The 26,187-nt window shown below is 44.6% G+C and overlaps 1 protein-coding gene across 2 annotated transcripts in view; it reads left to right on the forward strand.

The window, feature by feature from the left end:
• LOC138266166 (SEC14-like protein 2) overlaps positions 1-26,187 on the forward strand; it is a 212,973-nt gene that overhangs the window by 163,416 nt on the left and 23,370 nt on the right. For both annotated transcript variants that reach the window (XM_069214635.1, XM_069214636.1), the window contains one exon: positions 3,117-3,256. In XM_069214635.1, the coding sequence (XP_069070736.1) occupies positions 3,117-3,256 (140 nt within the window). The remainder of the gene's footprint in view (positions 1-3,116; positions 3,257-26,187) is intronic.

The raw sequence follows: 26,187 nt of genomic DNA on the forward strand, positions 1-26,187 counted from the left end.
AATTGGAACTGATTCAAATTAAACTAGACAAAATATTCGCAACATGGGGAAATCTAACACTGGATTCACAAGAATACCAAATGCCAATTTTACGCAAGTCGATATCCAGTATCCTTAGGGAATGTCCTTTCAGTGTGATGGTCCGGAATCTATGCATACGCTTTTTCCCCATTCCCGCTAATTCCCAAAGTCATCGACAAGGTGAAGGCGGAAACCTATCGCCTAATACTAATTGCTCCCAAATGACCTAGGCAGTTCTGGTACACATATCTTCTCCTGATGCCGGAAGCCACACCAATACGTCTCCCACCAACTCAAACACTTCTATCAATGTACCAGGGGCAAATATTGCATCCAGATCCGATATCACTGCACTTACACGCATGGCTCCTAAAATCTATAAGTTCAGGCATCTGAAGGTCACTCCAGAATGTAGAGACATAGGGCCTGATTCTAATGTTGGCGGGTGGCGGGAGCCGCCCGCCAAGCGGGAACCGCCAGAAGACTGTACCGCGGTCGAAAGACCGCGGCGGTCATTCTGGGTTTCCCACTGGGCTGGCGGGCGACCGCCAAAAGGCCGCCCGCCAGCCCAGTGGGAAACAGCCTTCCCACGAGGACGCCGGCTCCGAATGGAGCCGGTGGAGTGGGAAGGTGTGACGGGTGCAGTGGCACCCGTCGCGTATTTCAGTGTCTGCATAGCAGACACTGAAATACATAGTGGGGCCCTCTTACGGGGGCCCCTGCAGTGCCCATGCCATTGGCATGGGCACTGCAGGGGCCCCCAGGGGCCCCGCGGCACCCCCTACCGCCATCCTGTTCCTGGCGGGAGACCCGCCAGGAACAGGATGGCGGTAGGGGGTGTCAGAATCCCCATGGCGGCGGAGAGCGCTCCGCCGCCATGGAGGATTCTCAAGGGCAGCGGAAAGTCGGCGGTACACCGCGACTTTCCGTTTCTGGCCGCGGCTGAACCGCCGCGGTCAGAATGCCCAGCGGTGCAGTGCCAGCCTGTTGGCGGTGCTACCGCGGTCATTCGCCCTGGCGGTTTTTACCTCCAGGGTTAGAATGACCACCATACTCTCTAAAGTGAGAGCAAATAGCACAAACAAAACATACAGATTGAAATGGAAGCCGTTCCGTTATTGATGTCACCAGAATAACTTGCACCAATATGAGATTTCTCTGGAACAAATATTACCACACCTGCTAATTCTAGCAAAGTCTGGGCTCGTATATTCCTCAGTAAAAGTACATTTAGCAGCAATTTCTACATATAGACGTTCTGCAGAACGCAGTTTCTCTTTGTTCATCACAACTAATTAATCAGTTCATGAGTGGTTTATTCAGGGTTTTTCTTCCAGTAATGGCGCCCCTCCAGAATGGCATAATATTGTTCTCTCACAATTAATGAAACCCCCGTTTGAGCCTATTCACAAAGCTGGCCTGAAGTTTCTTACGTGGAAGGTAGCCTTCTTACTAGCGATCACTTCCACCAGAAGAGTCAGTGAAATCCAAGCTTTCACTACGCAAAAACCTTTTCTACTCTTCATAGAGAATTTTGTTACTCTAAGGACAAATCCAAAATTCAGTCCTAGAGTTCCCTCTCAGTTTCATCTCAATCAACCAGTTATTTTCCGTACATATGTTCCCAATCCAACACCAGTGGAAAGTTCTCTCCACAATTTGGATGTTAAGAGATGCCTTAAGTTCTATCTCCAGTGCACTAAAACTATTCGCAAGTCTGATAAATTATTATTATCCTATGGAACTGGGCAACAAGGCACTGCTGTAACAAGGGCAACAATAGCAATATGGCTATCAGCAACCATCCAGTGTTATTCCACAGCAGGAAAACCTCCAGCAAGACGACCTAGAACACATTCAACAAGGGCAGTGAGCTCTGCTGCTCTGTTTGCTGGAGTTCCGCTGGAGCAAATATACTGTGCTGCTACTTAGAAGAGCACCCACTCGTTCACGAAGTATTAATGCCTGCAGTCCACACACGGAAGTGCTGCAACTGTGGGTCAAGCAGTCCTACATCATCGGTTCCAGTAAGGTGAGCCTCTATTGTAATAGAGAATTTATTTCAAATACAGGTTACGTATATTATTATCCAGTCTAATATCTATGAGTAAATTTCCCTGTTTGAGTAAGTACACAATATAATAATATATTGTATGACTGTTTATATTTTGTATATGTGGGTGTGGGTGTGTGTATGTGGGTGTATTTGCATACATTTTCTTATACCCACCATCTGCTACGATTTTGATAATCTACATTGTTAATACTGCTTGTTATTCTGATTCAGGTATGTGAATCTATGAAAGATCCAATAATGGATAAGAAAATTAGTTAAATGCCTGTAACTGCAGTTATCCAGTATTGGTATCTTTCATGGATCCACATGCGAACCGCCCTCTTCCCCTTAGAGGCTCCTTTTATGGACTCAGAAATGTATAACTCACTCTGTTGCTGAAAATCTGAGGGAGAGAGCCTCTCTTGGGAGTGTTCTAGAGGATGCTGTCACCTGATTGGTCATGATTCAGGTTTGGTCCTTTTTTAATAAGGACATAGCTAGACTAGCAAATTCAAGGCATACTTTCATTGTAGTCTGTATGGTTGTTGCATACTAATTTCTATGATACTGTGGGAGTCCCACTTTGACAATGGGGAAGGATTCAAGCATGTGCATCTATAAAAGAAACCAATACAGTATAACTGTAGTTACAGATAAGTAACTAATTTTCATATCCTAGGTAATGTCTTTATCTCTCTTTGCTTCAGTCCCCTTATTTGTCAAAAATTCAAAACACATGAGAAGTGATTCCGTTCACTCAGTACCGTATAAAAGACAATGTATTAATTTTTGTTGATATACCTATGGCATCTGCAGCCAATCGTATTAGTCTTGCAGCCGAAGGTTAGGAGCCTGTCATATCCAAGGTCAAGCCACAGATGAGGATCTGTTTGTGATGCTGATGCATGTTTACTTTCCTCATTATATCAGTTTATTGTGTTCCTATGCAGTTTTGTGTTTTGCCCATATGTAATTATAGAGTTATTAAGTTTCCCATGATGACAGGGCATGTGTATTAACTGGTCACCTCTTCTTTCAGATAAACTATGGTGGGGACATCCCCAAGAAGTACTATGTAAGGGATCAGGTAAACCTGAAGTATGAGCATTCTCTGACCGTTAACCGTGGCTCCTCCGAGCAGCTGGAGTATGAGATCCTCTTCCCTGGCTGTGTCCTCAGGTAGGCAACTGGAGATAAGCAGAGCAGCGGGGTTTTCAAGAACTTGTTACCCACATCTCTGATCAAAGGGAAATGGGACCAACTTGTGATGAATCTTGATGTGAGGGATGTTTCACATTAATTGTGCCAGGATGCTTTACAATAGTAAAAGTATACGTCACATAACCAAAGTATCTAACAATATTGCAATGTTACTCCAAAAATCCTGAAAGTCCCCAATTCTGCCATTGCAGACATTCTAAAGTGAATATACAAAGATATACAGAATATTTTGTATTGTTCATAAAATATGGAAATAATGGGAGGCTATGGAATGTCAGGGATCCCATGGGAATGCTTGAACCCTGTAGCATACAGCTGTAGAGACTTGCAGAAGAATCTGCATGCATGCCCAGCATGGACAGTAATTGCCCAAAAAGGTGAGTTTTTTAAAATCCTCGTAGGATGTAAGCTTGCAGGTAAGGTACACCATGTTGGACATTGCCATGGTCCTGCTGTCAGTTAAGGGAGATGTGTTAATGTTGCTGCTTCAAGATCTTAGAGCTCTAAGAGCTTCTGGTGTATAGACGTTTAAATATGTCACAGGTTAAATTATAAAAGAAAATTAATTTCTAAACATTTACAGTGAATGTTACATGTGCCTCAGTGGCACTTATAAGAGCATGCTTTTAGAAAAGAAGTGTGACTATTAGGCAGTAGTTTTGTAGGTACAAATTAAGAGCCACTAAGATAAGAAACATGTGAGTTAAAGGGAGTCGTCACTTGTCTTGATTTTGTTAGTAGTTTGGAGGGACTTAATAAGGGAGCAGAGGCTCTGAGCCATTAAGAGCCATTACGTTGCTATGCTCAGGTTGGCCAGTGGTCTCGTAAGTAGACATTTTGGGGGTGATTCCAACATTGGCGGGCGGCGGAGGCCGCCCGCCAATGTTCCCCCGACAAAATACCGCTCCGCGGTCACAAGACCGCTGAGGGTATTTTGAGATTTGCCCTGGGCTGGCGGGCGGCCGCCAAAAGGCCGCCCGCCAGCCCAGGGCAAATCTACCTTCCCACGAGGACGCTGGCTCCGAATGGAGCCGGCGTAGTGGGAAGGTGCGACGGGTGCAGTTGCACCCGTCGCGTATTTCAGTGTCTGCTTTGCAGACACTGAAATACTTTGTGGGGCCCTCTTACGGGGGCCCCTGCAGTGCCCATGCCATTGGCATGGGCACTGCAGGGGCCCCTAGGGGCCCCGCGGCACCCCCTACCGCCATCCTGTTCCTGGCGGGAGACCCGCCAGGAACAGGATGGCGGTAGGGGGTGTCAGAATCCCCATGGCGGCGGAGCGCGCTCCGCCGCCATGGAGGATTCTCCCGAGCAGCGGAAAGTCGGCGGGAGACCGCCGACTTTCCGTTTCTGACCGCAGCTGAACCGCCGCGGTCAGAATGCTCGACGGAGCACCGCCAGCCTGTTGGCGGTGCTCCCGTGGTCGGTGACCCTGGCGGTCACCGACCGCCAGGGTCAGAATGACCCCCTTTATCTTAGATCAACACAGTGTCAGCCACTGCAGAGACATCTACCTAGTGAGTGATGCAGGGGAAGACTAGAGAGAGAGAAGAGCTTCAGAGAGGAGAGAGACACATCCCAGGGCCCATAAATGAGTTGCCTTGATGCTTTCGGCTGCAGTGGTATGGTTTCATTCAATGGCTTTAATATATTAACAAGAAGCTCCGTGTGTTTCCGACTGACCAGACATCAGGAGGAAATAGCAGAGGTGGCTTCAAGATTGATCACAATCCCCTGCTATCCATACTCAAAAGCACTGATGCTGCTGGTTCTGCTTTTGACTGGATACACTGTGCTCATGTCCATGCTCAAGCCCTTTGAAATGCCGTAAGGATATTCCTTGAGCCCATCCTCGTTCTGCATTTAAGTCATGCCTCAAGCACACCTTTTAATAAAATTTGGCTTTAAGTTCAGTATTTATGCAGATGAAACACTGATCACAATACGCTTGGATAGAGCGTGGGAGTGTGGCATTTTTTTTTTTTTTGCAGATTTATATAGCACTAACTCAACCCAAAGGTATTGGAATGCTTTACATGAGCACCAGTTATATCACACTAGGACCCATTCATTTTTTATAGGCATGGAGAAATTAAGTTATTTACCCAGAACCACAGGATGTTGAGGTGACGCCATGACTCGAACCTGGTTCCTCAGTTCCAAAGTCAGCAGCTCTAGCCATTATGCCTCAACCTTTACCCTACTGGCTTAACAAAATGGCAACGGGACAGCACTGAACGAAGCTCCTGTGCCCGACCAACTGGCTTAACAAAATGGCAACGGGACAGCACTGAACGAAGCTCCTGTGCCCGACCATTGTTACTGCTTGATCCTAGGGTGCCGTAAAGCCACTCATCCTTCCTTGAGACCCACTGATGTAAGCTGTGGCACATCCTCAGGTGAGCAGCATCACAAAGAAGATACCCTCCGAGACGTCAGGCCTAAGCGGCCTGCATGATCCTGCTAGAGCGGGATGGGATGCCGTGGGTGACTTGCCAGTGACAGAGGAGAATGTTTTGGGATCCCACACAAGAAAAGGACCAACCACTAAAAATGAGGACATCTTTCTGGGCCATAAATCGTTGTGCTTCAGGGGTGTTGTAGTGGAGACGTGAGTGGAACATATTGAAACAGGCAGCACAGTGGTGTGAGGTCGTTGCCGGAATGGGCACCTGGGACTGAGAGACTCATAAAATAACACGGTGTGATATGGTGGATTGGCTTTTACTTCCACCCCACTAAAAGACCTGTGTTCTTAAAGGGGTAAGCAGTGTGAAATTAAGGGAAAAGGGCTCCTTTTAAAAATAGGAGGTACAGCACTACTTCAACTACGAATGATGCTCAGCACGTAATTCCATCGGTGCTGACTTTTACGTATTGTGTAGCTGTAATTGCAATGCAGAGGTGTGTGGCATGGGCTTGTGATATAGTGAGCGGCTTGTGGTGCCCGAGAAGAGAACCCTGGATCTTACTACTCACCTGCCTGAGTTCTCACTTACCAGGAATATAGGTAATGGGGCTTTGGACACTAGGCATTTAACAAATGAGAAGTAATCTGTGTGTAAGGTCACCGGCTTGAGTGAAGGTGGGTCCTTGTGCTTGCAGCCCTTCTTAAAAAAAAAATCCTGTGGACCTGTTTGAACCAGGCCAGCAGGATCAAGAAACATGGGCAGAATAAAAGCAGCAGCCCCAGTGGCTAGACAGATGGGACTTAAGCTACTTCGTGAAGTGTCTGAGCAGCAACCAGAGAGGGAAGTGACGGCTTCCTAAGTCATGGAGCATGATAACTTTGACACCATTCTGAATGCCATTGCAGCCACGCAAGAAGGACTGGAGAATAAAATTAGGACAGTCCCCTTCAATCTGGGACTTCATCGTGAGGATCAGGGAAAAATTTCTGAAAGAGTAACTGAGGTAGAATCCTTACTGGTGAGCACTCGCCCACAGTGCAAGAACTGCAAAAACAGATGTCAGAAATGCATGGAAGGATCACACGATTGGAACACAGCGCAGAAGACTTTAGACACTGCTTTGGTTGGAAAAAGGTCCATATAGTTGGGATGCCGCAGAGAATTAAAGAGCCAAATTTGGAGTTTTTTTTTTTAGAACACTGGCTTACACAGGAGGTTGTTCCTGAAAGCGTTTCAAAGTATCTTTCTATTGAAGGAGTGCACAAGGTGCCTGTCACCCCCAAAACCAAGTCTGGAACCCCAACACAGAGGATATTAGCTTGTCTACTAAACTTTAGAGACAGAGATAACCTGCTCCAATTGGCACATCTCTGCGGTCTCTTATGTAAAGGGTAGCAAGGTGACCCTATTTCAGGACTATACTTTCCTAGTTCAACGGCAAATGGCGTTTTCAGCCATGAGTGACACTTAATGTACACTAGATCTGAAATAGATGCTGTTATATCTAATTAAATTAAGAATAATAGACCAGGAGAACTTACACCTATTTGACACTAGGAGATGCCTTGGCATGGATCGAGCAGAAAGGAGCAGACTTGCTAATAAACCTGAAGGATCAACCCACATTGGTGAATCATAAACAGAGAGGGTGTCATGTTAAACTGACTGTACATAGGCCGTCCAAAGGCCAAACCAAAGTTGAACAGCTAAAAACTGTGAAAGAATTTAACACAGTGAAGGGAGCAAGGGAGGCAGGATGAAGATGAGGCTTCTGTGTCTGCTGGGGCGAGTCCGGAAACAAATTCGTGCCAGAGTGAAAATGGTACTAAAGGGGATGCATTGGGAGTCACACCCATGACGGTGGATGATTTACTGAAACAATCTCTGAATGCTGAACGGAAGCCATTTTAAGTTGTGTACGCTTGTTGATGCTGGAGAAGCTGCATAGCAAAGAAATTGATGAATGGATGGCATTGGACTGGATGTTGAGACTTAGAGAGAGTGATGTGTGCTGAATTGTTGGCAAGGAGGCGATGGAGGCTTCAGGCATCCAATTGTATATAGGTGAGGTAAGTGCCTGCTGTATAAAGTAGTAGGTCAACCTTGTTTCCAGTGCACTCTAGAGCCCAGGAGTGTTTTCTAGGTGTTTACACAAGATATGGTCTAGCTGTTTAGGCAAGTGTGATGTTACACCTTGCCCTGAACAGTTGTTTAAGTTGTTTATTTTGGTTTCAGACCGCTGCTGTAAGAAACGCTAAAGAGAGGTTCTATTGGATCGAGGGTAAAAATGGTGAGATGGTCTTTCCCATCTGTCTGTTGAACGTTGTGGCTTTGAGCACGCAGTTGGTAAATAGAGAGGGAAGGTGAGGTAGTACTTTAACCGACCTGCCGTATATCGGCGGGGAGGATGGCTCTTAGTCACAGATACAGAGTTATCCAGTATTGGATCTTTCATAGATTCACATGCTTGAATCTTCCCCGTCATCAAAGTGGGAGTCCCACGGTATCCTATAAAGCAGTATACAATAACCACAGAGGCTACAATGCAAATAGGCCTTAATTTGCTAGTCTATCCATGTCCTTTTTTTTTTTTTTTTTTTTTTTTTTCATGGACCAAACTTGAACCATAACCAATCAGGCGGCAGCACCCTATAGAACACTCTCGAGAAGCTCCCTTCCTCAGATTTTCACCGCAGGTCGAGTGTGAAGGAAGTCTCCCTGAGCTCTGCTCAGTTTTTTCCACAAATTACTTCAAAAAAGGTTTGGACCTTCATTTATTCCAATTATGTCTGATTCTAAAGGCCTCTTTCCTCCCTGTAAGCCTGTGGGAAAAAGAAAGTCCATGTAGATGAGCAACATACATTTTTTATTTATTGCCTTCACCCTACTCATAAGGCAAAGGAATGCAAAATCTGTCGTATTTTTCCACCTAAGACTTTGAGAGACAGAGAAGGCAGATTATTGCTGTGGCTACAGAAAACTAAAGGCCAAAACATATCTTCTGATGAAGATAGTGACTCTGCCCGTAAGTCACATAAAAGGGCTAGATCTTTGGAGGGAACTTCTGAGGAGAGCAGAAAATCCCTTAAAATTCACCACCAGTCGAGGGATTCTAAGAAATGGGAAAATGAAAAACAATCCTCTACTGAGGTAGCTTCATCTGCTCCAGCTACCCCATGTAAGCCACAACAGCAAAAATTCAAAGTTGCCTCAGACATGTCGACGACAAGAGAAAAATCTCCTTTCTCATCCCCGTTGACGACAAAATCACTGTCAACTGCAACATCGTTGACGACAACGTATCGTCGACGAGACCATCTACATTGACGACCATCACCACCACATTTTCACTTAAGGTTTCCATATCATCCACGAGATCCTCGGAGACGAAAGGCACTCCACTTCCAGCGATTACGGTTTCCCCAGTGATGACAGCGTTGACGTTGTCAGTGCCTAAGACCTTGTCGACACCGTCGACGACAGCACCGTCATCGATGATCCCACTGTCGACACCCCACTGTCAACGACCCCACCGTCGACGCTCCCACTGACGACACCGTCAACGAAATTAAAAATCAAAACATTCTATAAACCTACCCTGGCATACATGGCGAACATTTCACCCCTTCTCCCAAGTCACCTTTTAGACATGGATGAGTCAGATGAGGAAGGACCTTTTGGACCAACTCATAGTGCTTCAGAGCTCCATGTTAAATATCAAGAGGAAGAGTATTATGAGGGTGACCAAAGTCAGGACTTTGAGGGATACTATTGTCAACCCTCTACTCATAAGTACACTGAGCACCAACAGTACTATCCGGATTCCATTGCTTTCAGGATCATGTATTTATGCCTCGCTCACTAGTAGAGGATCTTCAAGATGTTGTTAGACTACAGACGGTGCTTCCCTCCACAGACCGGGGTACCACCATCAACACCTTCCATGTACATTTTCTATTCCAACTTCAAATATACCGCCTCCACCTACGCTTAGGCTGACACCACCACCACATGTTGTCTCCCCTCCTAGAGACGATCCTTCCACATCGGAGGATGAGGCCAGGGAAGAAGGTGAAGTTCCTTCTCAACCAGATGACTGGGATGATTACATCATCCCTACTCCATCTCCATCTCAACACCCTCCGGCTGATTCCCCTCCGGAAGACATTGGGGGTTTTCATTGTATTATGGAAAGGGCAGCGGAAAGATTTCTCCTACCCATTGCAGTGAAGCATTCTGATTGCTTCTTATATGATTTCAAGGATCAGGCACGGAAATCAGTAAGGTTCATCCTCATCATTGACCACTTATGGCAGGAGTTTATTAGAATTATAAAGAAACCCGCTACAGTGCCGGGGTACAGTGCTACAGTGTCCTGCCCCATATTGACAAGAAATACAGGGCTCCTGATGATTATGACATATGCCTCATGTGACACCCTAGGCCGGATTCCATAGTTTCTCAAGCTGCGCAGAGAAGATCTAAAAATCCGGCAGCCCCCATCTCAGTACCAGATAGAGATGGACGACGTCTTGACAATATAGGCAAAAGATTTTCCCTCATGTAGGCCGTTAAAGTGAGGGCTGCTAACGCTTTGGCTATCCTGGTACGATATGACAGGCAGATGTGATCCGACATCAAATCTGTGGTAGGTCTCATTCCAGAGGACCAAAGACAGGTCACAAAAAAGATCTTGCAAGAAGGAGAGCAAACTTCTTCTGAAATTATTGACACTGCCATGGATATCGTCTCAACACGGTTTTGGCAGCTGACAGGCGCCGCTGTTCTAAGGCGTCAGGGTTGGCTCAAAGCCACTTCATTTCGACCTGTAGTGCAAACAAACATTCTGGATATGGCTTATGACGGGGATATGCTCTTTGTCAAGCACATAGCTCTTCTTGCCATTAAAACAGAGACTGACACCGCTAAATCCCTAGGTGCCTTGAAGTATAGAAGATTGCCTTTCAGAGAGGCAAGGGGGTGGTTTTTCCACCTATAGAGGTTCATACTACCGCTCCCAACAGTTTCAGCCTTACCAATCTCAATATAGAGCACCAAAAACATTTCGTCAACCAACTATGGCTGGTTTCTCTAAACAGGAAGCTCGCCGGAGAACCTCTACTCAATCTAGAGACATGGGACGTAAGCAACGACCCAGTCCAAGTACCAGCTGCTCAACCTTCCCAGCATCAAGTAGGGGCAAATATATCCAAATATCTCCACAACTGGAAAACTATCCCCTCAGATCAATGGGTGTTGGACATAGTGACTTATGGCCACACCTTGGAATTCACGCTAAAACCACCAAACACCCCCCCAAAAGGGTTGCATTCCCCTCATCTTCTCTTATTGAAAAAATAAACTAAATTGGTGCTGCACAAAGGTGCAATAGAGAAAGTTCCAATGGCTCAGAAAGGAAAGGGATTCTATTCCTGTTTTTTTCCTCGTGCAAAAGAAAACAGGAGAATGGAGACCTATTCTAGACTTGCAGCATCTAAACAAATACCTCCGCAAGCACACTTTCAGAATGATCACTCTTTTAGACATATTAAATCTCCTAAACAAGGGACACTATGTGACATCTCTAGACTTGGAAGATGCTTACTTTCATATCCCCATTCATCCCAAGCATCGCAAGTATTTTCGATTCACAGTGGCTGTTACTCACTATCAGTTTTGAGTCCTTCCCTTAGGACTCAGGTCAGCCCCACACATTTTCACCAAGTGTTTAGCCCCAGTAGCAGCCGTTCTCAGGAAGCAAGGTCATCAGGTTTTTCCATACCTAGACGACTGACTACTAAAAGCGTCAACTCCACAAAAAACACTCAAAGTGACAAAGGGCTGTCTTGCGCTCTTTCAAAAGTTAGGTCTCACAGTCAACAAAAAATCTTTTACAATAACCACTCAGAGAATGACATTTCTCAGAGCCGTTCTGGACACACAGCACAAAAAGGCTTTCCTTACACAGGAACGACAGAATTGGCTGACGTCTTTGACCACGATAATATCAAGAAGAAAGTCCATTTCATTGAGGTTGTACAGCTCGCTCCTAGGTATGATATTTTCCACAATCAACCTAGTACTAAGTGCACGTCTCAAAATGAGACTGTTGCAGAAGGAATTACAAGTTCAGTGGAACTAATCACAAAGATCGTTCGAAGATCGCATTTTTGTTACACCAAAGATGGCAAAGGCATTGAACTGGTGGGCTCACCAGTCTCATCTTTCTCAAGGCCTCACGTATATTCCGTTAGTCCCACAGTTTATAATTACGACGGATGCATCAATGGAAGGATGGGGAGGTCATCTCCAAGATCTGCAAATCCAGGGGAAATGGTCAAACCATCAAAAGCTGATGTACATCAACAGCTTGTAACTCAATGCCATCTTCCTCACATTTCAGGCATTCCTCCCAAGGATACAAGGTTCTCAAGTGCTGGTGCGACAGACAACACAACCAGCATGTATTATATCAACAAACAGGGAGGCACGAAATCCTTAACACTCTCACAAGAAGCCCAGGAGCTATGGAACTGGCTAGCAAGCCACAACATCTCCTTGAAGGTCAAACATGTCTCAGGAGCACACAACACATTGGCAAATTAACTCAGTAGGGTCAACAGCGATTGTCATGAATGGGAACTGAATCAAGCCGAACTAGACAGAATATTTGCAACATAGGGGAAGCCAACTCTAGATCTTTTTGCAACAAACTGCAATACCAAATGCCAATTTTACGCAAGTCGGTATCCCCATCCAGGGTCTTGGGGGAATGCCCTTTCGATGTGATGGTCCGGGATCTATGCAAGGCGGAATCCTGTCACCTAATACTAATTGCTCCCAAATGCCCCAGGCAGTTCTGGTATACATAGCTTCTTCTGATGTCGGAAGCCACACCAATACGTGTCCTACTGACTCCAATGCTACTATCAATGCATCAAGGGGAGATATTGCATCCAGGTCCGACGTCACTGCACTTGCATGCATGGCTCCTGAATTCCATGAGTTCAAACATCTGAGGATCACTCCAGAATGTAGAAACATACTTTCTAAAGTGAGAGTGGACAGTACAAACAAAACATATCAACAAGCTGTTCTGTTGTTGGTGTCAACAACATAACTTACACCCATATGAGGCCTCTTCAGAACAAATATTACCTTACCTGTTGCTAGCGAAATTCGGGCTTGTGCATTCCTCAGTGAAAGTGCATTTGGCAGCAATTTCAACATACAGATGCTCTTCAGACACAGCCTCCTTTTTTTTCATCGCAACTAATTAAACAATTCATGAGAGGTTTATTCAGGCTCCAGTAATGTTGCCTTCCCCGAATGGCACCTTAATGTTGTACTCTCACAATTAATGAAACATCCGTTTGAACCTATCCATAAGGCAGCTCTCAAGTTTCTTATGTGGAAGATAGCTTTCCTACTAGCGATCACTTCCACCAGAAGAGTCTGTGAAATGCAAGCTTTCACTACACAAAAACCTTTTCTGCGTTTTACTGAGGATTTTGTCATTCTCAAAACGAACCCAAAATTAATTTCTAAAGTTCCTTCACAATTTTATCTCAACCTACCAGTTATTCTCCGGACATATTTTCCCAGTCACAACATCCTCCGCAGAAAAATCCCTCCACACATTGGATGTGAAGAGATGTCTTAAGATAGAAATCTTCAACAAACTAAAACTTTTCGCAAATCTGATCAATTATTACTGTCCTACAGACCTGGGCGACTGAGCAATGCAATAACGAAGACAAGAATAGCAAGATGGCTATCGGCAACCATTCAATTCTGCCACTCTGCAGCAGGAAAACCTCTAAAAAGACGGCCTTGAGCACATTCAACAAGGGCAGTAGCTACCTCTGCTACTCTGTTTGCTGGAGTTCGGTTAGTATAAATATGCCGTGCTGCTACTTGGACGAGTACCCACTCGTTCACAAAGCACTACTGCCTTTAGTCCACACATAGAACTGATGTGCCCGTGGGTCAAGCAGTCCTACATCATCTGTTCCAGTAAGGTGAGCCTCTATGGTAATAAAGAATTTTATTTCTAATATTGGTTATTATTATTCTTTTTCTTATTATTTTTACTGTTATAAGTCACACATTTCTGGATACAGTTTTGTGTTATGACTACTCTATATAAGTTATGATATATGAAGTAGAAAATTCTTTCATACTCCCCATCCGCTACGATTTTATTATACTACATAGTTATTACTGATGTTATTCTGATTCAAGCATATGCATCTATGAAAGATCCAATACTGGATAAGAAATTAGTTACTTGCCTGTAACTGCAGTTATCCAGTATTGGTATCTTTCATAGATTCACATGCAACCCACCCTTCTCCCCATAGAGGCTCCCTTTACTAGCTCAGGATACATAATTCACTCTAGTGCTGAAAATCTGAGGAAGGGAGCTTCTCTTGGTTGTGGTTCAAGTTTGGTCCATTTAAAAAAAAAAAAAAAAAGGACATCGATAGACCAGCAAATTAAGGCCTATTTGCATTGGAGCCTCTGTGGTTATTGTATACTGCTTTATAGGATACCGTGGGACTCCCCCTTCGACAGGGGGGGGAGGATTCAAGCATGTGAATCTATGAAAGATACCAATACTGGATAACTGCAGTTACAGGTAAGTAACTCATTTCTTCTGTCCTGAAACATCAAGGGTAAGTGGGAATTCAACTAAAAGATATGATACGCAGCTACTTACAGAGACAAAGAATATACTTTGCTTGTTTACAAGAAACCTGCCCTACTGGGGAAGATGGAATTAAGCTTAAGAAAATATGGAGTGGTCAATTGCACTATACTATGTACTCTTCATGTGCAAGAGGGGAACTTCTAAGGGTGCGGTCCTCTGCCCTGTGTGCGATGCAGAAGGTAGAAAAAAATCCTGATGGGAGATTTTTGATACCGGATGTGTTACTCAGTGGTAGGAAGGTAGTGATAGTAGGTGTACATGCTCCCATGATGAGACAATTGGATTGTTTGTCAACCAGTGCTCTTGTGCAGGGATTTTACCTGTGTACCTAACTGCGGCATAGATAGATCATACCCGCGGCTGCAGGGAATGATGGAAATTCATGCATCGACAACCCTGCAGGATTGGGTACAGTCATGGTAATTGGTGGAGACATGGCATAGTACACACCCCGGTCAGGTGGAATATTCCTACTACTCACATATGCACAAGTAGTAATCTTTCACACAATACAGTCAGACTAGGGTATCTTTTAGTAACTATGTTGCTCACTCACTCTTGGACCATGGGCCGCTGTGCTCTGTTTGGAATGGGGACGGATACACCTCGCATACCCACATGAACGCTACAGCCAGTGCCTTTACTAAATGTAATGAATGTTGAATCAGTAGGCCTGCATATCTGAATATTTTGAACAGATTGTGGGCTTCGTAGGAGATACCGGTCAGGAGAGGAATACATCTAAGGTGTATTTACAGGGAATGTGTATTACTACAGATCACGGTATTCAACAGTCATTGTTGGTAGAATCATCCAGAATAGATGAGCAGCCAAGACAGAAGGAGAGGAGAATGGAGATCTGGTCCCTGAAGATCTTCTCCCGCAACAGACTGCACATAGAGAAGTTATATGTTGACCATTTTCCCTGGATTATAAAAAATGTTTGGCGAGGCAGCATAGGGAGGGGAATAAGCCATTGAGATTGCTGGTCAGGGGGGCTATGAAGTGAGCACCTATTTCAGCCAGAATGTCCTTAAACAAGTAGTGGTGATGCAAGACCAAATTTAATGTTGTTGTGATGTAATATTACCCCCTAATATATAGTGCTGTGGATGATGCGGTATAAGACTGAAACGGACACTATATTTGAGTGACTCAACTCTTCAGGTTGAATAAGGAGCATAAATTTGATTTAGATGTGCCCATTTATTTGTCTAGTGTATATAGTCTGCCACACTGGTTCTTGAACGTATATATGGATGTGTCACATGAAGGCATATTGCCACCATGTGAGAATCAATTGTACTTTGCTAAAAACATGGCAGGTTTGCTGGACTTTCGGTCTTCTAGAAGTCTTTGCGTGCTTAATTGAGATTATAAGATCTTTGCCAAAGTGATGGTAAATAGAATAGCCCAGCTGATGACCACCTTGGTACATCTGGACCAAACTGGCTTTGTTCCAACTCAGTGTACAGCTGTAAACATCAGGTGCCTGGTCCATGTAATGCTTGAGCACCCAAGGAGATTGCATAGCTGAAGTGATTTCAGCAGACATGGAAAAGGCATTTGATACCCTATGACAGGAGTATTTGTTTGCGGTAATGGAGGAGATGGGATTCGGGAGTGGTATACTACGGTGGATAAAGCTTGTGTACTCCCATCCAACCGGCAGACTGTGTATCAGGGACGTGATCTCTGAGAAATGGCCAATTGGATGCAGTACTCAGCAGGGCTCACCCCTGTCACTGTTGCTGTTTGCCCAGGCGATGGAAAAGGCGACAACATTGTTTTGGCAGAAGGCTGATAACTGGGAGATAATGGTAGACTCCGCTTCTGTGGATGATGTCCTCATGTTAACACCTTGCCTGCTGTACGGTTCCCTTGATACTATATAGACTGCATTGATTTAAGAAGCTGTCAAGTTTTGAAAATTAATTACACTAAGGACCTGATTTAGATCTTGGTGGATGGAATAATTTGTCACAAATGAACAGATATCCCACCCACCGTATCACGATCACCACAAGACATAATGGGATCGTATTATGGCAGACGGGACATACGTCACATTTGTGATGAAGTATTCCCAGACTTTAAGTCTTGTGTGTATCCCATAAGTACCCTTTTGTTGCTGCAGATAAAAGAATTGCATGCACAGATTCTGTGCTGGGAACATGTGTCCTTTAGATTTTTAAGGGTCCACACATCACTCTGATGCAGATGTAATAGCAGGGAACATTGAGAGGGCAATAACAGATATGCATGCATCTGTGACTTATGGGAAAAAGCTACCTCTGTCTTTTGAAAGTAGGATAACATTGTCCAAGTTGGGGCTTTGCCGAGGTACTTATTTAGTATCATTATGCCTACCTAGGAAACTGTTACACTGCAAAGTATGCTGAGAGATCTGGTGTGGCCAGGAGGAAGACATTCTCTCAATACATTGCAGCTGCAGGTCATCAAAAGCTGACTAGGACCTCCAGACTGTATTTAATATGTGATGGTGCAGTTGCCATCCCCCTTTAGATGGGTGGCCAATGCGGACAGTCAGGATATATGATATGCAGGACATGATTATAATTGGTAGAAGACTCTTGAGGAGTTGTACGAGCTGCTCAGTAGATAGATACGGCCCCCTGGTGTGGTTATCGTTACTAAATATCATTGGAGAAGAGCCTTGACTCAATCCATAGCCGTATCACTTATGCCCCAGAACTACCATTATGGGCATTACTGTTCAGAATTCTTGTAGAACAAGTGGATATTCGAGTGTGGCAGGTATTACCTAACTGTGGGACTTACTGGCGGATGGGCAGATAAGCACATTTCATGAACTGTTGTAGAGGCCCGCATTACCAGCAGAACAGTTCCTGGTGTAACATACACTATTAAAGATGATACGTGGGGTGAACATGCAGAAGCATTGGTAACGAACAAAGCACTAAGATTAATTGTGACCTCAGGTGATTGAAAAAGGTTAGCGTCACTCCTATACAATACGTTGATTAGCATACTTGGGAATGGAAAAATCAGAGCGTGATTGGGAAAAAGTGGTGGGCTATCTCAAACTAGTAACTAAAAGTGCAAGATTTTAACTAGTTCAATTTCACATCCTTGATCGTTTTTACTTGACACAGAAAAGATTGCACAGGATGTTTCCAACAGTTTCACCTGTGTTCTCGTTTTTCCATTAAGGAAGCTGGATTTCTTAATTTGTTTTGGACATGCCCTAGTGTGAAGAGAGTTTTTGGTAGATAAATGACATAACTGGGTTTTCCGTGGCTGCCCATACCAGAAGGGAATCATAACCCAGAATAAAAAACAAGAAAATACACCTCAGTTTTCTGCCTTATCTTTTCTATTGGCAAAGAGACACTTTGCTGTGTTCTGGAAAAGTAGCAGGCCACCAAGCCACGTCAGTGGTGAAAGCATCTAAAACAAGCATTTGCAATTCAACGGGTCTCGCGTTTGCTCTCATTAGAGCTATTAGCATTGTAAACTCCTAACCGGACTAACAGTTAAACTAATAATGAAAAGTAAAAGTTTCACATATGCGAGCCGATGGTCACCATGAGCGTGAAGGAGACAGAGAAAATGAAACAGAAGTTTGCTTGTAGTGAAACTTACTGGCAAAAGTTCAGTTATCCATGTTACCGGCAAAAGTGCAGTTATCCAAGTAACCATCAAAAGTGCAATTATCCATGTAACAGGGTCACTGTCATGCAAAGTGCTTGACTTCTGCCCAGCGAGATCGCACTGAGCAGGAAATGAAAAGATAAAGTAGTCCAGAAACCAGCTGAAAACACGGAGCCTTGTATGTTTTCATTAGTTTAGCGTTGTGTTCGAGGAGGGCTAAACACCGGAAAAGGCATGACGTATGCATGCCTTTCACAAATGGAATCAATTGATTTTTAAAAGGCGTCATGAAAGTGAAGATCATGTCATGGGTGTGGTTAGAAGCCCACAGAGAGATTACAACATGGTCCAGAGTGCTTGTGCGCACTCGACCCTAAAAAACGGGCTGGGTTGAAGACCGTTCTTATTGTGCTGAGTTGCAGATCCATTCTGAGAGAGAACATAATGCGATAATACATATTTCTTTTAATAAAATGTCTAAAGATGAAAACCGACCTATGTGAGGTGTGTTGGAGCTTCAGGCCAGAACTAGAGGGCACCTGCATTACCATGTGATGATGAGTATTCTGATAGTTGTAGATCTCTCCCTGAAGAAAGGGGAACATTCACATGCTTAGGACCCTAGGAAATGTAATGCCATTATTGAAACTGATGTTAACTTCATCGACCCTTGTTTTGCTTGTGTGTGCCAGGTTCTTCAGGAAGAGCAAACAGCGGGAGGGGAGGTCCCTATTACCCCACTGGAGCAGGGACAATAACAATATGACAATCAAAATCACCAGAAGGGATAAATATAAACCCAATTGTCTAAGCAAAAACCTAAATTTTTCACTGAAACATAATTTCTTTATTACAATTAAACCAATTCAATCATAGTGTCTACAAATTACCTAAACACCTAAGAAACTAATGCACAAAATATATACCAATAAAATCTAATTATATACAAGTCTAGTACATAAAGAAATCAGCCAACAATTCCATTGGGGCACCGTAGTACATAAAACATAGGCTGCTTAGCCATCCAGTGGCAAGCAGTCACAAAACAAGGTAGTGGCAGTTGTCCAAGGACAGTATCTAGCCTCAGTGAGAGCGAACAATCACTGGAAAAATGTCCGATACAGTCCATAAATTATTAAATCGAACAATTCGGGAATTCCAACAGTCACTCCTTAGAAGTTACAGTCGACACGTTTCGGCCTTAACAAATCCGGCCTCCTCAGGACAATGGAAACAGTGCCTTATGGCAGGAAGTTCATAAACTGCAGGAGCGATAAATAACTAATATATTGCAACCAGACTCCTGATCAAAAACAGCAAACCCGGTGACTTTGTTCAGGGTTTGGCGCTTATATACGCATATAAGCGTCAAACCGCCGACTTTGTTCCGGGTTTGACCCTCAACCTCACGTTCCAACACACACAAGCACCAACAGCACCTGCACCCTCCTACAACACACACCACAGCAAACCCACACATCAGCACACACTTGCATGCATGCTTTTCAACACATGATCACTCAGCAAACACAACTGAAATATGGAATCTGCAGAGTAGCGACACACCATTCTCTTCATCACAGAGACCTGGCTCAATCCCTCATCGGTTCCCGGCCCGGCAATCCCAGCGGGCTACAAGGTTGTGCGAAAGGGCCGCTTTCACAAGCCAGGAGGAGGACTTTCTGTCATCTGTAAGAAATCCATCAGGTGCACAACATCCATAAAGAACACCACCCCATTCATGGAAGACTTGTGCTTCAAGCTGCAAATCTCTGAAACCTTCGCCCTGAATGGAACCCTCACCTACCAACCACCTGGACCACGAGCCACCTTTACCAACCTCATCACCAACATCGTCGCTCTGCTTACCATCGACTTCAGATTTATATTCTCCTCTGTGACCAACTTGCACGCGGAAGACCAAAATGACCCCTGCTCCACAGCGCTTCTCAAAAGCTTGAACAACATCCGACTCACTGAGCTCATCCCAGAACCATCACACGCTGCATGACACGCACTAGACCACATCTTCACAACAAGCAACAGCATCAAATACAACTCTATCGCAGCACTCACACTGCCCGAACACTCTATCATCCACTTCCAAATCAATGCACTTTAAATCATAACCCTCTACCAGGCCCAGCATTCCAAACTGCAGATTCGGAAAAATCATATAAGCAGACTGGCTCAGCGCCCTTAGCACAGGTCAACAGAGCCCCACAGACAACCTTGACAAGGGCATCAACAACTGAATCAAGAACTGCGCGGACTCCCTTGCATCATCAAACCTAGCAAGCATAGTAGATCAAACAAGCAGGCCAGCCGGTACACAAAAACCTCTGAAATGCTATGCAAGACTGTAGACATATAGAAAGGTAGTGGAGAGCCAACCACAACACCACAGTCAGAACTACCTACGAGGCTACACTCAGACGCTTTCAGCAGACATTCAGACACCAAGAAAAAAGCACTAGTGGACCACATCGAAGGAAGGTCCAACAATTTGAAGGAGATTTATTTGATTGTTAAGGATTTCACCTCACCCTTATCCACTGTCCGCAACATCGCTGCCTCCCAACAACTCTGCAACAACTTATCTACCTTCTTCCACAGCAAAATCGCAAACATCTACAGCAACTTCGCACAACAGCCCAACCCCAGAGAACTTAACTTACTAACCTACTTACCACCAACCAAGACGGTCACCTGGCTGAATGGACAACCGTCACCAGAAACATCACAGTGGCATTTATGTGGACCATCCACTCAGTGGCCCCAACAGACCCATGCCTCCAATACATCTACAATCTGGGGACGTCACCATTCAGCATCAACCTGACCCATAAAAACACCTCCATCACATCTGCCACTTTTCTGGATGAGTGGCAACTTGCAAAAATCAACACCCTCCTCAAAAAGCCCATAGATGACCATATTCAACTGAGCAGCGTCTGACCCATCACCCTACTCCCCTATGTAGCCAAAGTGATTGAGAAGACCATCGACAAGCACTCATAACCCACCTCAAAGTGCACCATCTTTTAGACCACACTCAGTCAGTATTCAGAAAGAACCACAACACCGAAACAGCATTCATTGTGGCCACCAACCACATATGAATCATCCTGGACCTTGGAGAAACAGTGACAATCATCCTGCTTGACCTCTCCATGGCCTTTGACACTGTCTCCCATAACATGCTCATCAGAAGAGCACACGAGATTGGCATGGAAGGATCTTCTCTGAAATGGATCTGTTCCTTCCTCACGAAACAAACCCAAAGGGTCAGGCTGCCACCCTTCACATCAGAGACCAAGAGATTGATATGAAGAGTCCCACAGGGGTCGTCCCTAGCCCCACCGTTTTATTATATACACCAACAACATCCGATCATAAGACATCACCTTAATCTCCTACGCCGATGATACCCAACTCCTCCTTTACCTGACGGACAAGATATCCACCACTATGACCTACTTCACCAACTGCATCACCATTGTAGCAGACTGGATGCAAAACAACTGCCTGCAACTCCACTCCGACAAGACAGAAGTACTGGTCTTCAACAACAAGACTTCCCCATGGGACTCCACCTAGTGGCTGTTGGACCCACACCCACACCCACAGACCACGCAAGAATTCTAGGGATCATCCTAGACAACCAGCTCAACATGATTGCTTAAGTTAATGCAGTGTGCACCTCCTGCTTAAAGATCCTCAACCTCCCATGCTACACCCACATCACACAACACCTCAAGAAGGTTCACAGGCTCTCCATTCCTAAGCACAGCCGAATAAAACTTCTCACATACAAAGCCCTACACAATGACCTTCTTGTCATTGAGTAATGCTGTTTCAACTTCAACAGTGAAGCTGTAGAATACATCGATGTAGTAGGTGTCTTTGAAGAGTCATGATGCAATGGTGCCGGCATTGTTATTATCGGTGTCAATGGAGCCCGTCTTGATCCCAAACTTGTTAGAACCGGATTCATATTGGTCGGTTCCTGAGGCCCTGAACTGGACAAGGCCAGAGCCGTACAGTCTCACAATGACTAACACACCTGTGCCGATAGCTTCAGCATCAAACCAATGCTCTTCTGAGGAGTGAGAGTGTTTGGAACAATGATGGTGATGCCTCCAATGTTTTCTTTTCCCTGGATCTACCTTTATAAGAGTCATTTTCATGGGAGGAGCCTTTGGCAGTTGAAGAGGCCTTTTCTTGTTCCTCCACTTTTTCTTTTCTTCTTCAGCTCTGAGGTTTTCAAATTTTCCTCTAAGGTGAATACCTTCCCTGTTCTTTAGAGCACTTTTTGACATTTTTTTGGCAATGTTGGCAGTCTAACAATATGGTAGGATGTTGAGCAGACCAGGCACACATCATGGGGTGTGAAAAAGCAATATTTTTCTCACATTTGGGACACTACATGAATAGGCACAATAAAGGAAAAGACAATCACAAAAATAAAAACAATTACAGGGAAAGTCTTTAAACTTTCAGAAAAAGTTTAATGAAGTTGTCAATATTGACTGTCTGGAGAAAAAGCCTCAGAAAATAGAGGTAAAAATCCCCTGTAGTATTCTGCGATCCAGTCAGAACGAGCTGGAAAAAAGGACTGACGTGTCTAAATAAGTGTGGGTCATTGCCCCCCACTCCCTGAGGAAGCGCTGCAGCCAAGCCAAGCCACAGCAAACACTCTGCTGTTTGACACGAGGACCTTTAAGGCAGACCTTCACACTGAGCTTTGGGGGTTCAAATCCAGATGGACTCATTGCCATTTTTTTTATTTTTTTAAATAAAAAAAATATTTAAAAAAAATATATACTTTTTTATTTTACATTGGATAGAAATATCTCATTCTAAGTATACTAGACATCAAAGCCTAAAAAAGTCTATCCCTCTCCCTCACACTTGTTCTCCCTCTCTCTTTTTCTCTTTCAATCATTTCTCCCACTCACACACCCATTCAGATACTTACGTACCCACTCACAGACCCACTCATACACTCACTCAAAGCCCCAGTCAGATCTTCATGCACCCACCCAGATAGTTACGCGTCCACTCCGACTGTTACACACCCACTCACAGACCCACTGACACCCTCATGCATCCACTCACAGACGCAAGCGCACACTGATGCACCAACTAAACACTGATGTAGGCATTCTCACACCCAAACAGACAATCTGACAGCCACTCTCACCCCTAGACACGCCCTCTCACACCTATTCTCAAACCCAGAGAGGCCACAGACAACTCCCACCATGCATGGCCAAAGGGCAATGCACAGCATGGGTTTGGATGGTTAGGGAGGTTGGCCACAGAGTCTAGCTGCAAGACAGGCCTTGCGAGCAACTTCCGATGTATATGGGTGAAGGCCATGCACGGTGCAAGGTTGGGTGGTTATAGGGGCGTGGCCACAGGGCCTGGCCAAAGGCAGTGCGCGGCGGTGGTTGTATTAACGTATAGTAATGAAAATTACTATACGTTTAAAAAAAACATAGAAATTCACTTAAAAAAACAAAGGTTACAGGAACATTATAGTTAGGAAATATAATTTTTTGAAAATTAGAAATTCACTGAAAAAAACAAAGGTTACAAGGTTGCAAATGTGTAGCACTTCGAAACAGGAAGTGTTGGCAGCCATCTTGGGACTCTGCTTCAGCTGAGTACCACTAAAAAAGTAAAGAAAGAAACAAAAAAAAAGGGCCAGGGTAGGGACACCCTGACCCCTTAGCTCTGGTGCCCCAGAAACCCCACTACCCCCAGAGGTAAAAAGCATTTGCCACAAAATTGCGAAGTTCTTGCAAATTCCTGGGAAAATTTTAAAAAATGTTTTTTTTAAAAGTGTGGACTCCCGCCCTTGTTTTTCAATAAGCCCTTGGGTGGGCCAGGTCCCTGCTGCATTTTTATTTTTTTTATTTTTTTTTAACTGCAGGGCCTCATGCCCCACCTCCCAGCCCTGAAGACCACCACCTCCTTGTGCTATTGTTAGAGTAAAAAGCTGGGGGGCGAATTAAAACTCAGGCACAGGGTATGGGTGGCCCCCACAGCCCAGGGGACCATCACCTCCCTGGGGCATTCAATAAATTTGGTATGGAGGGTGCGTGCGGTCCCCCTGCAACCCTGCGAACCGCCACCTCCCTGCAAAAATAATGTGGGCCCTCGCAGCCCTGAGGACCGCCACCTCCTCAGGGCTTCATTGTAATGTTATGCAGGGGGGCCACATTGCCCTGGGCCATCTCCTGCGGTGTCCCAGGGTGCCCACCCCTGGGACATAGCTGTTTGCTGTGCCGCCAAGCCACAGCAAACACTCTGCTCGAGCAGAGGTTTCCTCTGACTACGTGCCTGCAGAGATGCAGGCAGGGAACCAGATGAAACAGTTGCTCTCAGAGAGAGGGAGCTGATGTGAAAGCAACGCTGCCTCCCACAGGAGATGGGGAGCCAGCTGAGACCATGGGAGCCTTCAGGCTTCCCCCACGGTCTCCAACATTGTGACTGGGAGCCCTAGGGAGGCACACAGGTCACATGGCAGAGATCGGCCTGGGAAGGTGGCTGCGTGATCCCCCTCCCCACCCCCAATAATTAGGCCAGGCCACAGGGGATGGTGTCCTCGAGGACGAGATCAGCCAGTGGTGTGTGGGGGCGGGGGCTGAGCAGCCCCTCTGTACCCCAGAAAAAAATTTAATATTTAGGCTGGGCCACGGGAGATGGTGTCCCCAAGGTCAAGATCAGCCTTTGGAGGAGGGCCCGTGCGAGGTTTGGTTGTTATAGTTGCCTTAGGGCACCAGTTATAGTTACTTTAAATAACTCTATAACTGATGATTTTGTACGAATAAATTCATAACTACTATGAAGATTATAAATGTATACTGTTTTTAACTAATCTTTACGATCTTGCGGGACTCTTACGGGATTGTGAATAGTGAAATGAGTAGAAGAATTCACCATACACTCTATTAGTAGGAATGGATTTTGTGGTGCTTGTTCTTGAGAGAAAGTGAGTAAGAGATAGGTACTGTTATAAGTAGATGGTTAATTATTATTTTAAAGAACCGTTATGATCTTGCTAAACTCTTGTGAGCTTGTGAAATATACGTGCAAGAGCATGCATAAAAATGCTCTGACGAGAGTCTTGTGAGTTTGTAAGACAAAAATAAAGGAAAACAGTACTAGCAACATAGATCATAAAACTAAATGGTATGGCTGAAAAGAGCTATTTTTGGTGGCAGTTTTCAACAACTATAAAACATGTTTTTGTGTTTTCAAACATTTTTGGTATTTTATCATTTTTTTTTCAAAGGGTAGAACAAAAACATATAACTTGAGGTGTGAAATAAAAACCAACAGCATCTCCTTAAAAACATAAAGGAGAAAATTTGACAAAAAAACTTTTTTTTTTTTTTTTAAACTACTGCTTAGGGGGGCACTTGTGCTGTTGGCCAAACTTGTCCTGGACAGAACTGCTTGTCTCTGAAGAAAAAATTATCTGCTTGCACAAGCAGAAAATAGCAGTTTATTTTTTTAAAAAGCAGGGTTATTGTCCACCTGTGCACTTAAAACCTACGCAGGCACAGTATTTCCTGGAGCAAATGTTGTTGAAGCTCCTGTAGGGGTGTCTAGCTCCACAGCATGAGACAACTCTGCTTGTACAAGCCTTTATGGATGAATAGAGCTCAGGGTTCTCCAGCTGCTTGCAGAAGTCATTTTAAATTGTTTATTTATGCTCCCACCACTAAACTCTTTGCTGCAAAGTTTACAGGTGACATACTTTGCACAAATCTTCTTGGCACCTGGCCTCATTTAAAAGAAAATCCACATCAAGTATTTATTGGGTGGCTGAGCTGGTGCACAAGCCCCTGGCTGTTTGTCTGAATCAGATGAAGACATCTTTCTCTTCAAAGCCAAACAGGAAAGGAGAGCAAGCCAAATAGGTCTACTCTCACCAAAGTCCAGTAGTGAAATAAACCAAAAAGGTTGGAATCTACTTCTTCTAAATAAAGGCATCCAGGTTGCCTCCTTTCATCCCTCAACCCACATTACTTGTGATCACCATGTGTTGATACCCTGCAGAAAGTTGACTTTCCTGGCCTGGCACTTCATCCACTAGCGTGCACCTCTACTAC

Source organism: Pleurodeles waltl, chromosome 11 (assembly GCF_031143425.1).
Source record: "Pleurodeles waltl isolate 20211129_DDA chromosome 11, aPleWal1.hap1.20221129, whole genome shotgun sequence".
Taxonomy (NCBI): Eukaryota; Metazoa; Chordata; class Amphibia; order Caudata; family Salamandridae; genus Pleurodeles; species Pleurodeles waltl.